Source organism: Pteropus medius, unplaced genomic scaffold (genome assembly GCF_902729225.1).
Source record: "Pteropus medius unplaced genomic scaffold, Ma_sr-lr_union100, whole genome shotgun sequence".
Classification (NCBI taxonomy): domain Eukaryota; kingdom Metazoa; phylum Chordata; class Mammalia; order Chiroptera; family Pteropodidae; genus Pteropus; species Pteropus medius.
In genome coordinates, this window is record NW_024350326.1 from 637695 (window position 1) to 657154 (window position 19460).

General features: G+C 57.2%; 2 protein-coding genes across 2 annotated transcripts in view; both read left to right on the forward strand.

The window, feature by feature from the left end:
* KLK14 (kallikrein related peptidase 14) lies at positions 1–5206 on the forward strand. The gene is made up of 6 exons (XM_039839616.1): positions 1–287; positions 1331–1392; positions 2077–2248; positions 3917–4170; positions 4370–4506; positions 4995–5206. Exons 2-6 carry the CDS (start codon positions 1353–1355, stop codon positions 5145–5147), a joined length of 756 nt encoding a protein of 251 aa, XP_039695550.1. The 5' UTR covers positions 1–287; positions 1331–1352; the 3' UTR covers positions 5148–5206.
* An 8356-nt stretch (positions 5207–13562) lies between these two features.
* Positions 13563–19460, forward strand: part of KLK13 (kallikrein related peptidase 13) — a 6513-nt gene continuing 615 nt past the window's right edge. Inside the window, exons 1-4 of the mRNA XM_039839594.1 lie at positions 13563–13635; positions 16838–17027; positions 17288–17556; positions 18490–18632. Of these exons, the coding sequence (XP_039695528.1) occupies positions 13563–13635; positions 16838–17027; positions 17288–17556; positions 18490–18632 (675 nt within the window). The remainder of the gene's footprint in view (positions 13636–16837; positions 17028–17287; positions 17557–18489; positions 18633–19460) is intronic.

Sequence of the window (19460 nt, forward strand, 5' to 3'; positions counted from 1 at the left end):
GAGCCGGCGCTGGGCCCGCGGGGCGGGGAGAGGAAGCAGAGGGGCGGTCCCCCTGAGTCACCGCGTGGTGGTCCGGGGAGGGGCTGCTCGGGTCCAGAGACAAATTGCAGTCATTAGGGATTTTAAGAGGCTGGGGGAGGGGCTGAGGGCAAAGGCCCTGCCGGGTCCCCCAAACCCAGAGCCCCACCTTCCACACCTCGCCTGTGTCCCTGTACGTTCTCAGGATCTGAGCTGGGGACACCAGTTCTGCACTGACCCTCCCCACTCAGGACCACGAGGGCCACAGAGTGAGATGGCACGAGAGACAGACCGTCCGGCGCGGGTGGCTCCTGCACCTCCGCCTCCGGCCGGCTCCCCAGCCCCAGCCCCTGCCTCTCTGTCTCCCCGTCCATGTCCCCTCCCCATCGCCCGCCTGGCGTCCATCGCTCCCTTGTGCCCCCCGCTTCCATGCGCCTTGTCCCAGCCGTCCTCACCCTCGTCCTCCTCCTGGCCGGGCCGCTGTGCCTCCCCTCCGATGGCGTCCCCGCCTGCCGCTGTCACCCCCGCCGTCTCTCTGCCTTTTCCTCTTTCTTCGTGTGTTTCTCGGCGAATCTGTCCCCTGCCTCCCCGCCCCTTACGCCCGACCACCCACCGGCCCCTCGCCTGTCTACATGTCTCCCGTGCCACGGTTCGGGCTCCGCTCAGGCCCGCATCTCTCTCTCCTGTTCACCATCTCTCCACCTTCATGTCGCTTCCCTCACGTTCACAGCCTCGTCGCTGCCTCGGTCGGTGCCTCAGTCCCTCCCTCTCTCACCCCTCCCGGCACCTTCCCCTGAGCCCCCCCATCCCGTCCACCCTGCCCTGGGGTCCCCCTCCTTGGGTCCCTCCCAGATTATAACACCCTCATGGGCGGGCGGGTTCTCATGAACAACACCTGTGGCTGCCTCTCTGACCGGTGCGAGGAGGAGGAGATGATGGGACCAGCGAGTCTCCGAATGGGAACTAAGCAATTACAAAAAAATGTCAGGAGAAGGGCGGGGGTGGGAGGGGGGTGCAAGAGGCAGGGCCAGCTGCCCAGACCAGGGATAAAAGGCCACCACAGAGTGACAGGGACATGAGACACCACCCCCACTTCCTCCACACAGGGCGACATCAAGGCCGGACCTGAGCCCTGCTCAGCACCGTCCCTTCAGCCACCAAGAACCCCCAAGCGCTCCCTCTGGCCTCTGCTCTGTCCTGTATCCATGTCTCTAAGGGTCCCCGTCTCTGCGTGAGAGGCTCTCACTGTCTCTGTGCCTCGGCCTCCTGGTGTGTCGTGTTCTCCTTCCCATTCTCTCTCTTTCTCTGCCAGAACCAGACGGCCGGGACCCAGAATGCTTCTCCCGCTGATGGCACTTCAGCTCTTGGCTGTAGGTAAGTCAGCGGAGGGGCCTGGGGCAGGAAGTCCCCTGCGGATGCTGAGGCGACACAGGGAAGGGCCCCGGGGACTCAGGGTCTTCCTGGGCGTTCTGGTGAGAAGGACTGGGGGGTAGTTTGGGAGGTCACAGTTTGGGGGTGCTTCCGTGCTGCTGACTTTCGTCTGATTGCGGTCATGTGAGAAAGGAGGGGCGTCGGGGGGCCCCCCGTCATGTTACAGGAGAACTCCAGGGAAAGGTGGCACATTGTCCCAAATGGAGGTGGCGGTGGTGACGGCAGGAGCGTGGCTCCGGGGACGTCGTGGGCCCTGGAGGCCGCACCGAGTGGAAAATTTGGGGGCGTGGCAGGGAGCTCCTTGAATGTGCTAGAGGAGGGTTAATGGGCTGGAAATGGGGCGTTTTGTGAAAAGGAATGGTGGAGGGTATTCGAGGGAACGTGGAGTCGAGGGCAGAAGACATAGCAAGACCCTGGGTCGGTGAATGACGGGGGTCGGTAACGCCCCCGTTCTGTTGGGGAGTCACGGGCAATGTCGGTCACATCCCATGTCGGGCGGTTCAAGGGTTAAGCAGAGAAAAGGGGGTTTGTAGGGCCTGGACATGCTAGACTGCTGGGGGGTGGAGAGCATTTGTTCCCTGCTTTCCCCACCCCACGCCACCCCACCCCACCCCTGCCTGTTTCTAGCCGTGGCACAGAGCCAAACGGATGAGAACAAGATAATTGGCGGCTATACGTGCATCCAGCACTCCCAGCCATGGCAGGCAGCCCTGCTGGCAGGCCCCATGCATCGCTTCCTCTGCGGAGGGGTTCTGCTGTCAGACCGGTGGGCCATCACCGCCGCCCACTGCGCCCGCATGTGAGTGACCCCCTCCCCTACTCCCATAGCAAGTGAGCTCCCGACCGTAGCCCCAGAGCTCAGCTGAGAACCCGGACTCCTGTGCAGAGCCCAACGCAGTAGCTAGGTCTCGGTTTGGTGTCGACAGCCTAGAACCGCAGACACGGCTCTGAATGTGGGATCGGGCCGTGAATCTTGAACTCGGGTTAGATTCCAAGAGCAGAGTGGCAGTTTAGAACCCGTATGCCGGCTTCGTCCCATGCAGAACCTAGAACCTAAGGTGATAATCTGGAGATCCATCCAGAGGCCAAGCTCAACACAGAGGCTAAGATTAGGAGCCCATTCCAGATTGCTGGTTGAATGTGGGGCACAGTCCACATTCAGAAACTCAGGACACAGCTTAGAATCCAGAGTCTGGCTCAGAACCTACAGTCTTTGCCATAAATTCAGAGCCCCACCTACAGCCGAAATGCAGCTTAGAGCATAGGATAGAGTCAGAACCTAGAGCTCATTCTAGGTCCAATATCTAGTTCAAGGTCTAGTCTACAGCTCCTCTTTGAGCAGCCTAGAACCCAGATCTCAACTCAGTGTCTAAATCCCAGAGTGCGGACCGTAATCTGAAGCCTCATACAGGATTTGGAGCCCCTCTAAGACTCTGGACCCAAACCTAGAACCCAGGACCCAGATGAGAGCTCACTTGATGCCTATAAACCAGATCTCATGCCATAAACTGAATTCTAGTTTAGAACCTAGAGCTTAGAACTCAGCCCAGAGTCTAGAACATGATCCCAAAATGCCAGCCAGCACCCAGAAACCAGGATCCAGGAGCTCCATCTAGAACCCAGAGCCAACCTGAGGTCAAGGGCTCAGGTGAAGGTCTAGAACTGGGAGCCCAGACTAACTAGTAATTTGATCTGAAACAAAGCTCAGCCTGGATTCGAAAGTCCTAGACCAGAGTTTAGATCCCAGAGCCCAACCGGAGCACAGAGCTCAAACCGGTATCTAAAACCCAAGTCTTAAACCAGAACTTGAGCGAGAACTCAGAGCTCAGCCTAGAAACTGGAGCTCTCATCAGCGTCCAGAATCCAAGATCTCAGTCCCACAAGATCAGAATCCACAGCTTCGGACGCGACCCATTGCTCAACATAGCGTCTTTGGTCTACCTGAAAACTAGACGCTCAAATCCATATCTAGATCCCAGACTCTAGGCCACATACAGAGCTCAAAAGAGAACCCTCCGCCTGCGCTAACACCCAACCCTCACTCCAGCATCTAGAGAGTATGCCACAAGCCCGACTCGATCTGGAACCTGCGTCCTAGCTTCGGGTCTAAAGTTGGAAGTGTCTAGAACCCAAAAGCCAGGTCGGAACCAGAATGGAGCCTAATCCAGAATAGCGATTCTGAGATTTCGAGCCTAGGGCCATAGTCCCGGGTCTCAGAACACAGAGCGGAGGACCCGGCACTGGGCAAGAGCTTCCGACCATCACCTCACGCCCGAGCTAGAAGCCTGAGCACAGCTCAAGATGGGTGGGGTGGGGGTGGGGCGCTTGGGGGGACTGGGCGGAGAGTGTCACCCTGGCGTGGGAAAGGGGACAGGAGGCTCAGCCTGCAGTCGGTGGGAACAGAGGAGGGCGGGGAGGGGTCTCCAGGTCAGAAAGTAAGCAGCGATGTCTTGGGGTCACCGGCCAGGATCCTCTGGGTGGCCCTGGGCAAGCACAACCTGAGGAGGCGGGAGGCCACCCAGCAGGTGCTGCGAGTGGCGCGCCAGGTGCTACACCCCCAGTACAACAGCCGGACCCACGACAACGACCTGATGCTGCTGCGGCTGGAGCGGCCCGCGCGGCTGGGGAGGGCGGTGAGGCCCATCGCGGTGGCCCAGACCTGCGCCAGCCCGGACACCCCCTGCCGCGTGTCGGGCTGGGGCACCACGTCCAGCCCCGCGGGTGAGGACGCCTTCGGTCTGGGGGCGGGGATTCTGGGGCTGGGGGTGGGGACTCTGGGGCTGGGGGCGGGGTCTCCTGGGTTTGAGGGAGGAGGGACTGGGTTCTCACGTCTCTGGTCTGGGGGAGGAGAAGGGGTTCTCACAGCCCTGGGCCCTGCTGCTAGGTCACCCTAGTCATGACCCCTCGGTGACCCCCCCAGCCAGGTACCCCAACCCTCTGCAGTGCGTGAACATCAACATCTCCTCGGACCAGCAATGTCAGAGGGCCTACCCCGGAGCCATCACCCCGGGCATGGTCTGCGCAGGGGTCTCCCAAGGCGGGAAGGACTCTTGTCAGGTGAGACCCGGGGGGTGGGGAGAGCTGGAGGAGGGGGTCGTTCGGGGCTGAGACTTGGGTACCAAAGGGTTCTCAGGAGCACAAAGCAGCCGGGGCTTCCCGGAGACCAGGCTGCCTCGCAGCCGTGCGCCCTCGGAGAGGACTCGACCCCTCCCGGCCTCAGTTTCCTCATCCGCTTGGCGCCGCGGGCGGAATTCAGGGACAGAGCTCGGAGCAGCGTCCGCACAGCGCTCTGACCGCCGCTGTCATTGTCGTCGCTGTGTGTAGACGCCTGGAGACCCAGCTCTGTCCCCCGGAGATGGAGACTGGGGGGAAAGAGGGGCTCGGTGAGACCCAGCAGGAGCCAATGACGAGGGGAGGAAGTGACCCCCCACCCCGGGGCCGATGTCCGCGGAGCCCCCGCCGGGGTCCCAGCCCTCGTTCCTCCGCGTCCCGCCCCGTGGTCCCGGCCATCCGTCCACAGCTGTCTCCGTTTGTCTCTCCCACAGGGAGACTCTGGGGGACCCCTAGTGTGCGGAGGACAGCTCCAGGGCCTCGTGTCCTGGGGCATGGAGCGCTGTGCCCAGCCCGGCTACCCTGGAGTCTACACCAACCTGTGCAAGTACCACACCTGGATCCAGCAAACCATGCAGAGCAAATGACCGCCATTGCGATGAAGCGTCGCTGCCCACGTGCCGCCCCAGACCTGCTCCCTCCACGCGAGACCCGGGCGTCCGGCCCCCTCACCCCTCACCCTTCGCCCCCCAGACCTGGAGGCCCCAGCATCTGACCCTGACCTGCCTCAGTCCCCCCTCTCCCAAGCAGCTCCCTGGGGCTCCCTTCCCCCCCTACCTACAACCATGCACCGTCGTCAGGACCCCTTAGGCACAGAGGCTCGACGTCACCGGACTGGCACTGAGTCCCGAAGAAGACAGTTTTCAAAACCCTTGGTGTCTCTAAAAACCAGATGAATAATAATAAAAATTGAATAATCCTAAATTCCATTCCTCCGTTCATTTCCTTCATCCAATGGACACGCACACGGGGCTCTGTCGTGCCCAGCGGGGAGCCACACTGGCCGATGGCAGAGGGGAGGGCTTGTTGTTCCCCGGGGGGGGGTCTCCCTCCCCATCACTGCATCTGATGTACAGGAGACCCCCGCCTCCCACGGGTTTACAGTGTCACCCTGAGCAGGACCGCCCCTCCCCAAGCCTCCTGGTGAGCAGGGACTGCTGAGGTCTGGGCAGGGAGAGCAAAGATGTCCATTTCCTGGAAAATCCTATGCGCACGGGAAGCCTTCTTTCCCCTCGTCAGATCTCCAGCGAGGACAGTTGAGTTAAACACACTCTGAGGTTCAGGTCCTGGCAGAGCCCGGCTCTCATCGGGTTGATTTACGTCCACCTGTCATTCCCAGCCCTGGTTTCCTCCCTCCCCACAGACGCTAACCCAAATGGCCCCAAACGCCACGCACCCTCAGAAAATGTGTTGTCACACTGCATTGCTTCCGATTTATCTTAAACCATCATTTTACGAATCACAGCCTCCTCATTTCCACACGCCAATGCCTCCTTTACCGGGCACCTACTATGCGCCAGGCACTGGTCTATCTAGCGGGCACCTACTGTGGGCCAAGCATTGTTCCAGGTGCTGGACATGGAGCTGTTAACAAGTCAGACGAAACTAAATGCTTTCCCACGACAGAGCTGACATTCTAGCAGGAGGTGACGGATAAGAGACGATAAATGATTTAAAAGTAGAGAGTCTCCATGAGTGACCAGGTCAGTAGACCAGGGCTGGGCGGCAGGCCCACGTGTGCCAGAGCCAGCTCACACCAGCCAGGAGTGCTGACTGGCAAATTCTCATGAATTTCGAGAGTGGGTTACTAAACATGGTCATTATTAAAAAACCAAATCACGTCCACGCACAATGAAACAAGGTGTATTAAACACAAAGTCAGTCAGTACTCAAAACTCATCAATTCCTGTTTTTTGTTTTTAAGAATATTTTTAAAAATTTATTTATTTTTTTAATGGTAAGTTTCAGCTGTACGTTTTAATAGCAAGGCACATATATATTTACACCGCGTGTTCAATTCCCTAATTATTTTTACGACCACCTACGTTTCGACGTTATTTATGTCTATCGCCTCCCACCTGTCACATGCCATCTCTCCTTCCGGCTCCGTGCTCAGTGGTGTCACTCCGGTCGGTGGCTATCAGTCCAAGGCGGAGTATTCACCACAGAAAGTGGCAAATGCTGCAGATCATGGGCTTTCTGTTTGTTTGTTTCTCTCGTCACCCAGACAAGCTGTTAAACCTTCACGAGGTCACGGCCAGACAGCTCTGCCCGGGGACAAGCTGGCGGTCTTGGCGTCTGTCTTCTCCGAGGTCCGTGTGGGAGCTGCAGAGTTCAGTGTCCATTTGCTGGGGGACAGCACAGGACCAGAGTACCCGGACGTGGCAGCCCTGGGGCCTTTCTGGAAAACGGAAGCTGTGCCTTCTTCAGGGCGACGCGGACATGCTGTGTAGCTTCAGACTTCAGGCGCCCTGTGCGTTGGGGGACAGGGCCCACGCCGTCATTCCTGGCCTGCGTTCCTTCCGTCAAACGGAGAGGAAAAATGAAGGTTGCTTTTGTCCGGTTTCCAACCCACGCTCCTGGCTGTGGTGGTTGCATCCCGTGGTTTATGCAGGCTCCTTTCACGTCGTTAGGGTTTCTGAAAGTGGAGGGCATCTTCCAACTAACCGATGGCGTCTTAGCCTCATATCATAATTTAATCAACGGCTCCTTTTTCTTTCTTGCTGGTATACAAAATAATAGTGCAGACACAAGCCACGGCATGGCGGGTTGGCGGGGGGTGGGATACGGGTCCTAGGGAAAGTAAGCTCACGGAGTGATCTGACCATATATCCCGACTTGGGCAGGCGTGGTGGGTAGTCACGCCCCGGGGCAGAGAGCTTCAGGAGCGAGAGGGTTTCCAGCCGGCCTCATCCATTGTTCTTGTATGTCTAAGGCGAATACACCTTTGAAACGCCAGAAGCAACACCCTCCAGAGAGCAGAGACCTCCTTAACCATCCCGTAACCAGGGCCCTGCCTTGTTCTCTCTCTCCCACCTTCCCATGATCTTCCCCACAGTTCCCTCCTTCATTTCAAATGCGTGAGAGAAGCTGCAAAGCTAGTTAGGAGTTGGGCATCTGAGAAGTGCTTTCGGGAGAAGAAAAAGAGGCTAAGAGGAGGGACAGTTAGAACCAGAGAGGGTAATTGGAAACATAGGGCGTGAGGGCGCCCCCTGTAGGCTCTCCCCGTTCTTGTCTAGGTAAAAGTCTCCGTCATACATTTTTTTTGACAGGCGGCATGCCCCTTCCGTACCTATAGAAGATGTCTCTGGAATATTAGTAGGTTTTTGTCCAGATAAGAAGGATTCCTCTCTCTCCCCACAGCCTCGACCATGCCCGTCATTCATTCATTCATTCATTCGTTCGTTCATTCGTTCATTCGTTCAGCAAATACTTATTGAATCCTGTTGTGTGCCAGATACTATTCCAGCAACACAACAGAGAAATGCCTCTGCCCATGGGGAACTCACGTCTGGAGGAGAGGCAGGCAAGAAACAGGTAGGTAAAACACGAAGCTTCGCACATGGGGGTGCGTGCCAGGATTGCAGCGAAGGGGTGCGATTTTAAGTGGCTGGTTGTGCTCTGGAAGGCTAATTCAGCAGACCTGGGCTGTCCAAGCCCTGCACGTTATTACAAAAATATGTTTGGCCCTTGCCTTGCCTGGGTTCTGGGAGGTAGCCGCTAAACCCCTGGAATACCCTGTCTCTATTTATCTATTTATCTATTTATCAAATGCCTCAGGGCATTTGATCTCTGATTAAAGTCAGTCGTGAAGGCAGATGGCTGTGCCTACGTGACCAGCACCCAATAAGATGCCCAGACTCCAAAGCTCAGGTGGGCTCCCTTGGTGGGCGATGCTCTACGTGTCATCCCTGCTGGGAGAATCGGTTCCCCGAATACACCGAAGAAGGACAACAGGATGCTCACACCTGGTCCCTCCCGGACCCCGCCTGCGTAAACCAAGAGAACAGCGGCTTTTCCGAGTTCCGTGGGTCCTTCCGTTGATCACCGAGGAAGTCTTCCTGGAGAGGATGATGAGGACGGAAGACATCGCACGGACATCCGCTTTGGAAGAGGGTTCCTGCCGCTCCGTGAACCGCAGGTGCGGAATGGGAGTTTCACGGGGGGTGGTAGGTGACATCAGGGGGCGGTTGGGGCCAGGCGGTCTAGAGCCTCGTCGGCCGCCACCACCAGGAAACTCGACTTTCACTCCGAGATGGAAGGCACTGCAGGATCCGGAGGAGTGACCTGCCCTGACTTACTTTGCAAAAGGTCACTCTGGTTGCCGTGTCGCAAAGAGAGTGTAGGTGGACAAGGACAGGGACAGGGAGACCAAGTGGAACGCTTACAAAGAGACGAGGGTGGGTGGGAGGGGCCAGGGCGGCGAGGACGGCAGGCGTTGAGCAATGGTCCGATTCTGGACCTGTTTTGAAGATAGAGCTGGCGGGGACCGGTAGCGAAACACACGCGTGGTCTGAACAAAGGCGTTCGAGAAACGCGAGGACGGAGCGACCTGTCCGCTGGGAAGACCGGGACGGCAGGAGGGGCTCGTCGGGGACGTGAGACGGGTGGAGGACAGGGATCCGCATGAGAACGCGCGGATGTTGAGTAGGCAGCCGGATGCTAAGTTGGGAGTTCTAGAGCCAGGTAGACTTGGGAGTTGTCAGCACGCGGCTGGTATTTAAAACCATGCGGCCCGACGAGGTCGCTGAGGGAGTGAGTGTAAACAGAAGAGCGAAGAGGATCCGGTGCCAAGGCCTGAGATGCTCCGCCACGTAGACTTCGGGGCCACGAGGAGCAAACAGCGCCAGACACGAGCGAGGAGCAGCCAGTGGATGATGAGGAAGACCAGGAAGGTGTAGCATCCCGGCGGTCGAGGACAGAAACAGGAAGCGACGGATCCACTTGTGAAACGCCGCCGCCAACTCAAGTAAGACGAACCCTAAGGAGTTGGTTCAACAACGTGGAAGTCACTGGTGCCCCAGACGGGGGGCATGGCGGGCGGAGCCGCGGGGGAGAAAGCCCGCCCGGAGTGGGCTTGAGAGAGAACGTTCCAGAGGGGTTGCAGACCGCGAGCAGAGCCAACTTTGTAGAGAAGAATTGCAGTCAAAGGGGAGCAAAGATCGGGCCAGGGGAGCATGTGGGTGGAGAGGAGGGTTGTTGGTTTGCTTTATTCTCGTAATGGAACATGGTGGGCATCGTCGGGCGTCTGCGGGTTATTGGGACTGCTCACGAGGGAGCAGAGGTCCGCTGGCGGGAGCGGCGTCCTCAGGGAGACCACGGGAGGGGACGGGGACGCCGTCTGTCTTAGATGGAGGTGCGGGCTCTTGGTGGAGAGAAATCGGAAGGGGTGCAGAGGACGTGGGCAGACGCAGGTGGGTGGTGGGACTGACCTTGCCAGTTCCTGCTACTCTGATGAGTGGAAATGGCAGGTCGCGGCTGCACGGGAGAGGCGGTGACAGGGACCCACATCCCGAGCACAGGGATGCAGCTCTGAGGAGCTCCCGTCTCTGGACTCCTTGTGCGTCCTGAGTCTGGTTTCCCCGCCCCCCGGGGCATCTCTCTGCCTCCCATGCCTCACACCTTGGTCCATCCCGCTCTCTGCCCTTCCCCCGTCCTCTGTCGCCCACCCTGTCTGTCTGTCTGTCTGTCTGTGGGTATTGATCCGTCCCCCCACACCGCCCTTCCTCTTCGTGTTTGTGTTTGTGTCGGGGCCTCCGCTCCGGGCCTGGGTGTGGGGCCGGCTCTCATCCCAGCCAGCTCTCTCTAACCGGAATTTCCAGTTCCAGCTTGACAAAGAGCCCCGTTCTGAAGCCAAGCTAGGGTGGGGCTTCCAGGAACCCAGGCTGCCCCCATCTCCCGACTTCGCTCATTCAACAAGCACCTTCGTGGCCCGAGGTGCGTGCCAGACTCTGGGCTAAGCCTCTTCGACTGTTTAGTGCTCCTCCAGGAGGCAGGTGCTGCTGTTTTTTTTCAGACGGGGACGCAAAGGCACAGAGTGACCGTGTCACTTGAGCTCAGGCAGCCCAGCTCTAGAGCCCCAGCCCTAAACCACTAGGAACAATGTCTCTTTTGCTGGTCCTGCTCTCTGAGTGTGGGGCGGAGGGACCCTGATCTAGGAGACAGTATACACCTGGACTCGGTGTCGAGTTGGTGTGTGACTTTCGCTGTCTCCCATGGGCTCCAGCTGCCTTATGGATCAAGTGAGGGGTGGTGGAACACACCCAGCCCTCGGTGGGTCCGTGACCTCACTTCGAGGAGCGTACTGCAGCCTGGGCCCTGGCCAATCACGAGCACTGATACCAGCATTGACCTGCTACTTACCCTCCAGTGCATGCCGCAGCCAGCCACCTCCACTGCAGATTCCAGACCTTCCCAAGTGAGGAAGGCTTTTGTGGAAATGTGGACCCGGGCCACCAGAGGGCACAGGTACCCCGACTTCCCACCCATCACCCAGAATGAACTCTGCTCTGTGGGAGAAGCGTGAACTCTGAGTCCGGCCTTGTGAACCCCGGGGAATTCCAAGGTGGGAGGGGACAGTGGCTTTCTGTCACCCTGAGGGGAGCTCGCAGCCATGACCCGGCCCATTCCCACCCAAACCCCACGCCCACGCGGACCGCTCAGCCGCACGTCCAGGCCCCAGGATCAACAGCAACGCACGACGCCATCTCGGCCGCCTTCCAACGCCTCCCCCTCCAAGCCCTCGGTCCCGGCCACACCTCTGGCCTCAACCCACAGGGCTCCGTCGACGGCATCGTCCCCAGATCTCTCCCCTCTGCCGCCCGGTGCTATCCCCCAAACCAACTCCAACCCCGTCTTCGCCCCAAATTCTCCTTCCCAAATGCTTGCGTTCCCGCCGCCCTCGTCAGACCCACGCCAAACCCGACCACACACTCTTCTTCCGAGTGTAGGAAAAAATGATGAAAGAGGCTGAGATAGACCCAGACCTGTGTCTTTGATGGAAAACTAGACGGGTTACCCGATTTTAGAGGCTCTCTGCTTCTTTACCTGTCTTCGAGCTGCTTTACATTCAACCCTGTAGACCATAGATAGCGGATATGCGAGTAATTCTTGTCCATAACCATGCAAATGAGTCTGGCCAGGGGCAAGCACGATGAATTTCCCTCCCACCCATGTGGAATAAGGCAGTTTTGCTTCTATTTATAAGTTTGTTTCGGCATGTCTTATCGCCGATGCCCGTGTGGTTCTCTGCCACATTTGCTAGCTCCATCCCTTACTAATGATCCAGAATCATGTCTCAGACGTATGTCCATTTCATACACGTGGGAGAGTCAAGGTTAGGTCCTTTCTTAAAAATGATCTTTCGCCGCTACATTTGATGCCTACGGCCCGACGTGAACGGCCCCCAAATATGGCCGCGCCAGTCTCGATGGGAACTGTCCCTCCCAGGCTCGGTCCATCTCGACGCCTTATCCTTATTGTGACACACTGCTCTCTCTCTTTCCAAATGTCACCTGGTCCCCAGGCCAGCCTCCCTCCCTTTGTCTTCCCCAGTCCTTAATCCTGCTCTCTCCGCCCCCTACGATTAACTCACAGCCCCACCCAGCCACGGTTCCAGGAGACACCTACTCATTCCCACAGCATACCCTCACCCCAACCCCAGAACTTTCCCATCTCACCTCATGGACTCCCTCACCCGACCTGGCCCTGCTCCAAAAAGGCCGTTTATCCAAAACGCTGCTTCCCCAAAACACTGCGTCCCCGGGCCCAGCCCTTACCCCCATCCTGGCCCAAGGACGGGTGACTTGCAGCCGCCTGGGCGAACGCCTGCTTCCTGCGCTCGACGGTTGGGTGTGGCATGTGGCGGAGAAACGGAAGGAGGAATCGGGCATCCCTGTGTTTTCCAGAAGCGCAGGGGCAAGGGGCAAGGCCGAGGGCTGGAATTTAGAGGTGTTGCCTTGGACGTGGAGGGATGAGCTTGAGATGAAGCTGTGGAGGGTTCAGAGGGACAGGCCGGAGCGGGAGGGAGGTGGTCGGAAGTTCGCAGGAAGGTTGGGACGCTGTGGAGATGGCCTTCTGGGAGAACGTGCGTGGGGTTGGAGTGGATATTGGAACATGGAATGGAAAATGGGTTTATGTTACAGGGGAGGGTCATGGGGACTTAGGGTAGATTTAGGGGAGGAAACCCTAGGCTTCCCCTTCCCTCTAGATGGGCCCCGCAGCCTGCAAGTTCACAGTGGGTTCAAGTCAGGCTCGGGTGGGGCAGCGTCTGGGTCCCAGCTTGTCCCGAAGCTCCGCCCCCAAGTGGAGGGCCAAGCCCACGCTGGGGGTGCCTGGCGATCAACCTGCTGAGCCATTGGGGGTGGAGAGGGGGTAGGCCTGCAACCGGGAAATGCTGAGGGCCCTGGGGGAGGGAGTTCAGGGGTTAAAAGCCATGGGTTGGGGCTGAAGTTGGAGGCAGCTGGCTGCAGAAGCTCTTCCAGGCCCCTTGCCCAGGTAGGGTCAGCCTGGGGCTGGGGCTGGAGCATCGGAGGAGAGGAGCCGAGAGGCGAGGAGGAGGGACAGGTGAGGAGGGATGGGGAAAGTGGGAGCACAGCTGAGTCAGGAAACGGAGAGGGGAACCAGAGACTCGGTCGGGGCCGGAGAGGTGCCAGCACGCAGGGAGACAGCTTGGTTTGAGACCAGGAGTCAGCAGCAGCCCTGGGAGAGGAGACAGGGGCTGGAGGGGGGACTGAGGTCCCAGGCTGCTGGCGGGCGGGGCTGGAGGTGCCTGCCACCTCGGTCCAGGTCCAGGGTGGCAAGCTAGTGCCCTTGAACTGCCCCCCACCCCCATAAATCTGGGGAGAGGTTGCAGATTCCTGGGTCAGAGTTCTCAGAGTGGAGATCATGGCGGCAAAGCTCAGGAGCAAAGGTGGGGGGCTCAGAGATGGGGGTTCCGCCGCCCTCAATACCCTCTCTAACTTCTCAGGCCCCTCGCGCCCTGCCCTCACCCCGGAGCCGCCATGTGGCCTCTGGCCTCAGCAACATGGCCCCTGGCCTCAGCGATGGCCTTCCTGACCGTGGCCTTGTCAGGAGGTAAGAATGCATGGGGGAAGGGGGAGGGGCGGGGCGGCCACGCCAGACAGCAGTAGGAGGGGCCAGGTCACGGGGAGGGGGCCAGGTGGGGGCGTGGACAGCTCCCAGACCCTCCTGCTTATCCTCCAGCGACCTGGTTTCTTGGTGGGGGTCCCGCCCGCTGTCCCCATCGACCCCAGTCCCTTGCATCCCCGCAGGCCACCTGGCCTCGCTCACCAGCTCATCAGGGCCGTCGGGCAGACGTGAGGTCAAATCCCAACGCTGCCCCTGCAAGCCAGTAACTCGCTCCTCTGTGCCAAGGTCGTGGCACCTGTAAAATGCGGACGAACGGGTCACCTCCACAAAGGGTTGTTGCAAGTACTAAAACGAGGTAACCCCCAGTCATGGGCTGAGCCCGTGACAGCTAGAAGACGTGGAAAGGTAGCTGACACTACCGCTTTATTAGCCGTATCTTCTATCCATTCTCAACCCCTTCCAGAACCTTCTAGTTCTTCCTTTAATCGTTGGGGTGAGCCCAAACCTATCGGAGTTGGTCCTCTCCTCACATTTAAGTCCCCCTCCCTCCCTGCCTTTGCAGGCAAGTTCTCCAGAGACCCCGGAACCCCATTCACGCATCATTCATTCACTCACTCGTTCAATCAGCGACAGCTTCGAGGGTGGCAGGCGGCGTGTGCTGGGTGCTGGGTGCTGAGCAAGCAGTGACGGCTCCCGCTCCCGGCACCCACAGCCTAGCGGAGATGGCTGCAGACGTTCAGGCAATTACCCTAATCATTAGTTACAACTCTGACACGAGGTGCGGGCTTCGAGGGGCCAGTTGGGGGGGCCAGGGGTTCCACTGGTGGCTCCCTGCCCGAAAGGCACCCAAGGGACCAGACCCGCGAGCTGAGACCTGGAGGAGGGAGGGGTCCCAGGCACTAGGCACCCAGCACCACCCCTGACCTGGAGGCAGGGTGGCTTCTCTCCTTTGGCGAGGTCCTAAGACTCCTGCCGTGTCTCCTGGGTGCCGCGCCCTGGGCCAGGAGCTCCACATGCATTGGCTTGTGGAGTCCCCAGCAGCCGCGAGAGGCGTGTGGACTATAATTACCCTAATTTCACAGCTGAAAAGCCCAAGACTCTCGAGGCAGGAGAGCCCTGCCCGGGCAGCCCTGTCTGAGCCAGGGTCCCCTCCTGTCCCCCACATCCTGGACTTCACACCTCAGCAAACCATCCCGATGATTTTTTTAGACCTAATGGTCTGCTTAGAGTCCTTTTTTTTTTTTTTTTTTTTTTACTTACAGCATATTAAGAGTAAAGCTTATCTCACTGTCCCGGGTGGCAAATCGCATCTCTCGCGATAAATAAAAGAGAAAAAAATAAATCTCGCCCAGTCAAACGAAGATGATATGTTTATTGGGTCGGACCACCTAAAACCGCCCGTAGTCGACCCTTTTTACCTGCCCCAAAACGGCGATTGCAGATGGTTCAACCTAATGAATTTTAGGCTGCGGGCCGAGGGGTTCTGCTCCCTTTTGGTTTTGAGAAATGAGCTCAGCAGGATTAGAGAGGTGTTTAGAAAAACCATATCTGCACCATCGTGGGAGCTTCTCCTCGATCAAATCAGCACTGACCGAGAACTGGACGCTGACTGAGTTTCCGAGGATGCAATGCGATGTCACTTACGCCTCATCCCCGTACCACCTAAAGGGACCGCGTGCCCACCCGTGACTCCTGACCCGACTTTGAGAACTGCCACACTGACCCCATTGCTACTGCAGGCGAGGGAGGGCCGTGAGCTGGGGACTTCCTGTCGTAGTCAGTAGTAACGATCCCCACTTCCTGAGTGCTGTGCGTGTCTTAGATGTAGAATTTGACTGCATCCTCCCACTGCCCCACGGGAGATGAAACTGGTGCTTCCGCTCCTCCAGAGGTGAGAGCCCCGAGGCTGGCGATCTGTAGTGGGGTCATCCCTCCAGTCAGATCATCCCTCCCTCATTCAGGCCTGGATGTTCTCCGTCCCAATGTCGGCTGCTGTGCCCCCGATGCTGGGCACGGTGCCTGGCACACACGCCCTTCGCTGGTTAAGCACCTACTGTGTGCCAGACGCCGTGCCAGGTGCCGGGCTTGGGATGCAGGGACTGAACAAAGCAATGAGGGTGCCTTGTCGGTGGATCCGACAGTCCAGATGGGGAGATTTTTTTTTTTTTAAAGACACATAAATGTAAACAAAGATAAAGAGAAGCGAATAGTGATGGTAGATCTGAGAATGAATTGGAGGGGGTGACGGGGGAGCTCGGAGGCGCAATATGAGACCAGGTGGCTGGGAGGAGGGGCAGGGATGTCTTCTCTGAGGAGGTAACGTTTGAGCTGAGCTCTCAGAACCAATAGGGACCCAGACATGTAAGCTTTAGATTCCGAGTGCCAGTCAGTAGATTATTTCTCTGTCTATCTGTCCATCATCTGTCTGCCTGTCTATGTATCATCTATCCATCTGTCTCTCCGTCCTATATCTGCACCGTCCACTATGGTGGCCCCTGGCCACTTGAGCATTTTCAAATGTGGCTAGTGTGACTGAAGAACTGACTTTTTTAAATTTCATTTCAATTGATCTAAATTTAAACAGCCACACGCGGCGGGTGGCTACCGTACGGAACGGTGCAGATCTAAAGAGGAATCCAGGAAGCCAGTGACTGTGAAGGAGAGCCGGTCTGAGGGACGGGAGGCTGGCAGGGGCTGGGTGGAGGGGACGGAGGAGCGGAGGTCCGAGGACAGAGTGGGAGCTGAGCCGGTGGCCGGTGTTTGCAGAGGCGCCCGGCAAATGTGTCGCGAGCAGGGACGGAGGCCGCCGAATTGGGTGTGTCGGTTTGTCTCACTCCCGGCTTCTGAAATCCAACCCCAAGCGTCCTCTGGAAGTGGTTACCGGAAAATGCGGGTGGGGAGAAAGTCCGATGTCTGCTACCTGACCGGAAGCGTCCTTCTCCTGCGAGTTCTTCTTTCCAGCCTAGGGGAGGGTGCGACACTCCTACGGAGAAGGACTTTGTCATTTCTTTGCCCTGATTCGTCCCCGTCACTTAAGAGAATGGCAACTCCCAGGGGACAGGAAACAAATCGTCAGTCGCTGGTCACCTAGAGCAAGTTCTGACCCTGGCCCCAAGCCCGGGAACCACACCTCAAAGCCTCTTCCTCTTCCCGGACCCCAATTCGCTAAGATTTTTTTCTTTGCCAGGCATGTCTCAGGAGTATCCCAAGATTCTCAATGGCACCAATGGGACCAACGGGTTTCTCCCAGGCGGCTACACCTGCCCCCCACACTCTCAGCCCTGGCAAGCAGCCCTGCTCGTGCAGGGGCGGCTGCTCTGTGGGGGGGTCCTGGTCCACCCCAGATGGGTCCTCACGGCAGCGCATTGTCTGAAGACGTATGTAGGCGCAGGGGAGCCCGGGGCAGGGAGGAGAAGGGGACTGGCGTGGGGGGCGAGGGGTAGAGCTGGAGCTGAGCATGAGTTTGGACTTGGGGTCGGGATGGGAACGGGTGAGAAAGAGGTTTGGGGTGGACACGGAGGGTTTGGCTGGGCGTGGAGTTGAGATGCTTTTGGAGACGAGGAAGGCGGGGTGGAGGAGTTAAGGGACAGAGGTGGGCTCAGGCTCTCCTCTAACCGCCCCCTTCCTGCATCCACAGCGGGTTCAGAGTTTACCTGGGCAAGCATGCCCTGGGGCGTGTGGAGGCTGGGGAGCAGGTGAGGGACGTGGTCCGCCACATCCGCCACCCGCAGTACCAGAGCAGCCCCACGCACCTGCACCACGACCACGACATCATGCTCCTGGAGCTGCGGTCCCCGGTCCAGTCCACCAGCCACATCCGCGTCCTGCCGCTCTCCTACCGAGACTGCCTCCCCCCCGGCACCGGCTGTCGCGTGTCCGGCTGGGGCACCACCACCAGCCCCCAGGGTATGCACCCACGCAGGGGGCCCGAGGTCTCTCAGAGTGCAGAGACCGGGGCCGAGGTGGGAGGGGAGGTTGGAGGGTTCCTTCATACATAAAAATATATTTATATTTATGTGACATAGTACATCTAACACAATGTATCCTTTACGTATCCTTATAGTACATATAACACAATGTATCCTTTACGTATCCTTATAGTACATATAACACAATGTATCCTTTATATAAATATAAATTTATATATAAAGTGACATGTCATATATATCCTTTATATACATTATAAATATGAAGTCATACATTATATAGATGTTCTAGATCATGTATATATTTATATGACCTTTCTATAAATTTATAAATATATATATTTACATACTATAGTGACAGCGATAGTATATATTATAGCATATATCGTATATTTGCGTATTTATAAAACTATACATCACTATGCAGCTGTAGGTAAATATGCAAACTATAAAAGTTGGATTCATTTTCTAAATTATTGATGTATTTATTGCGATATGTGTGTACGTAAGTGGTATGTTATGCATAAATCTATTTCGGTACATACATATGTAATTTATAAAATAACTGATCTATGGATAGGTATGTATTTAGTATAGACTTAGTAAACATAGCAAAATGTAGACAGCTCTGTCCCCCGTATATAAGTTAAATGCGTGTGACGATGACGTCGATCTCCATAGCGAGAGCTCTCGGTGTCACCCTCACGTCCTATAGCCGTGCTGTCCCCGGCCCGTTTGTCTCTGCCATTTTACCCCTTCCCTGCTTCCACCACCCCCCGCTTTACGGATCTTCCTCGCTTCACCATATATTTCTATATCTGTCCCACTTCGGCCCCCCCCCCGATGAACTGCATACCCCACAGACCTGGCCAGATCAAATGTCCTTGGATATGTTTCCTCTCTCTCCTCCCAGTGAGTTGCCCCCAAAACCTAACCTTACAATGTGCCGACATCCAGCTCCGCTCGGATGAAGAGTGTCGTCAGAAATATCCGGGGAAAATCACACCCAACATGCTGTGCGCTGGCACCAAAGAGGGTGGCCAGGACTCGTGTGAGGTGAGGCCACGGCGGGGCTCGGGGCGGGGGGCGGGCGCCAGGGGCCGAGACGAGAGGCCAGGGTGGAGGTGGACACAGGTGCCGGAGGGGGGCGATTTGCTTCTCGCCTTGGGGGAACCAGTCCTTGTAAGGTGAGATATCCCCTAGCATGGAGGGCCAAGACCAAAGGGAATGAGTATATCCGTGGGTGGCAAATATAATTCATCTTAAGCCCCGGGTTTGACTGACAGCAGCTGCCCGGATCCTTGTGTTGACAGGCATAAAGGTTAGGATTCTTTTGGTTGCAAGTGACAGAAATCCACCTCACACTGCCTTGAGCCAAACGCTGGCTTTCGTAAGTGAAAAGTCCGGGGGATGCTGCTTCAGGCACGGATGGATCCAGGTGCACACATAATGTGTTCAGGACTGTCTCTTCAGCTCTTCTCTCCTGTTTCAACTTCATTCTCAATTACCTGAAGCTCTTCCTATGCAGTTACAAGGTGGTCCCAGCAGCTTTGGGCTTACATCCCACCCTCTAAGCAACCCCGCTGGAAAGAGAGCACATGCCTTTTCCAATAGTTTACATAAACATCTCGAGCATGACTCTCACTAGATCGACTGAAGTCATGTGTCCTGGAACCGTCACATGAGCCAGAGCTGTGGGATTCTCTGATGGACCCGAGTCTGAGTCACAGGTTATAAACAATGGATTAAACAGACAAAATCTTCTGCCCTTGCAGAGCTTTTTTTCCCCAGGGAGATATACGATAAAAAATATAAAGAAATAGCCTGTCTCTCTGTCTCTCTGTCTCTCTCCCTCTCTCCCTCTCTCTGTCTGTCTCTCTGTCT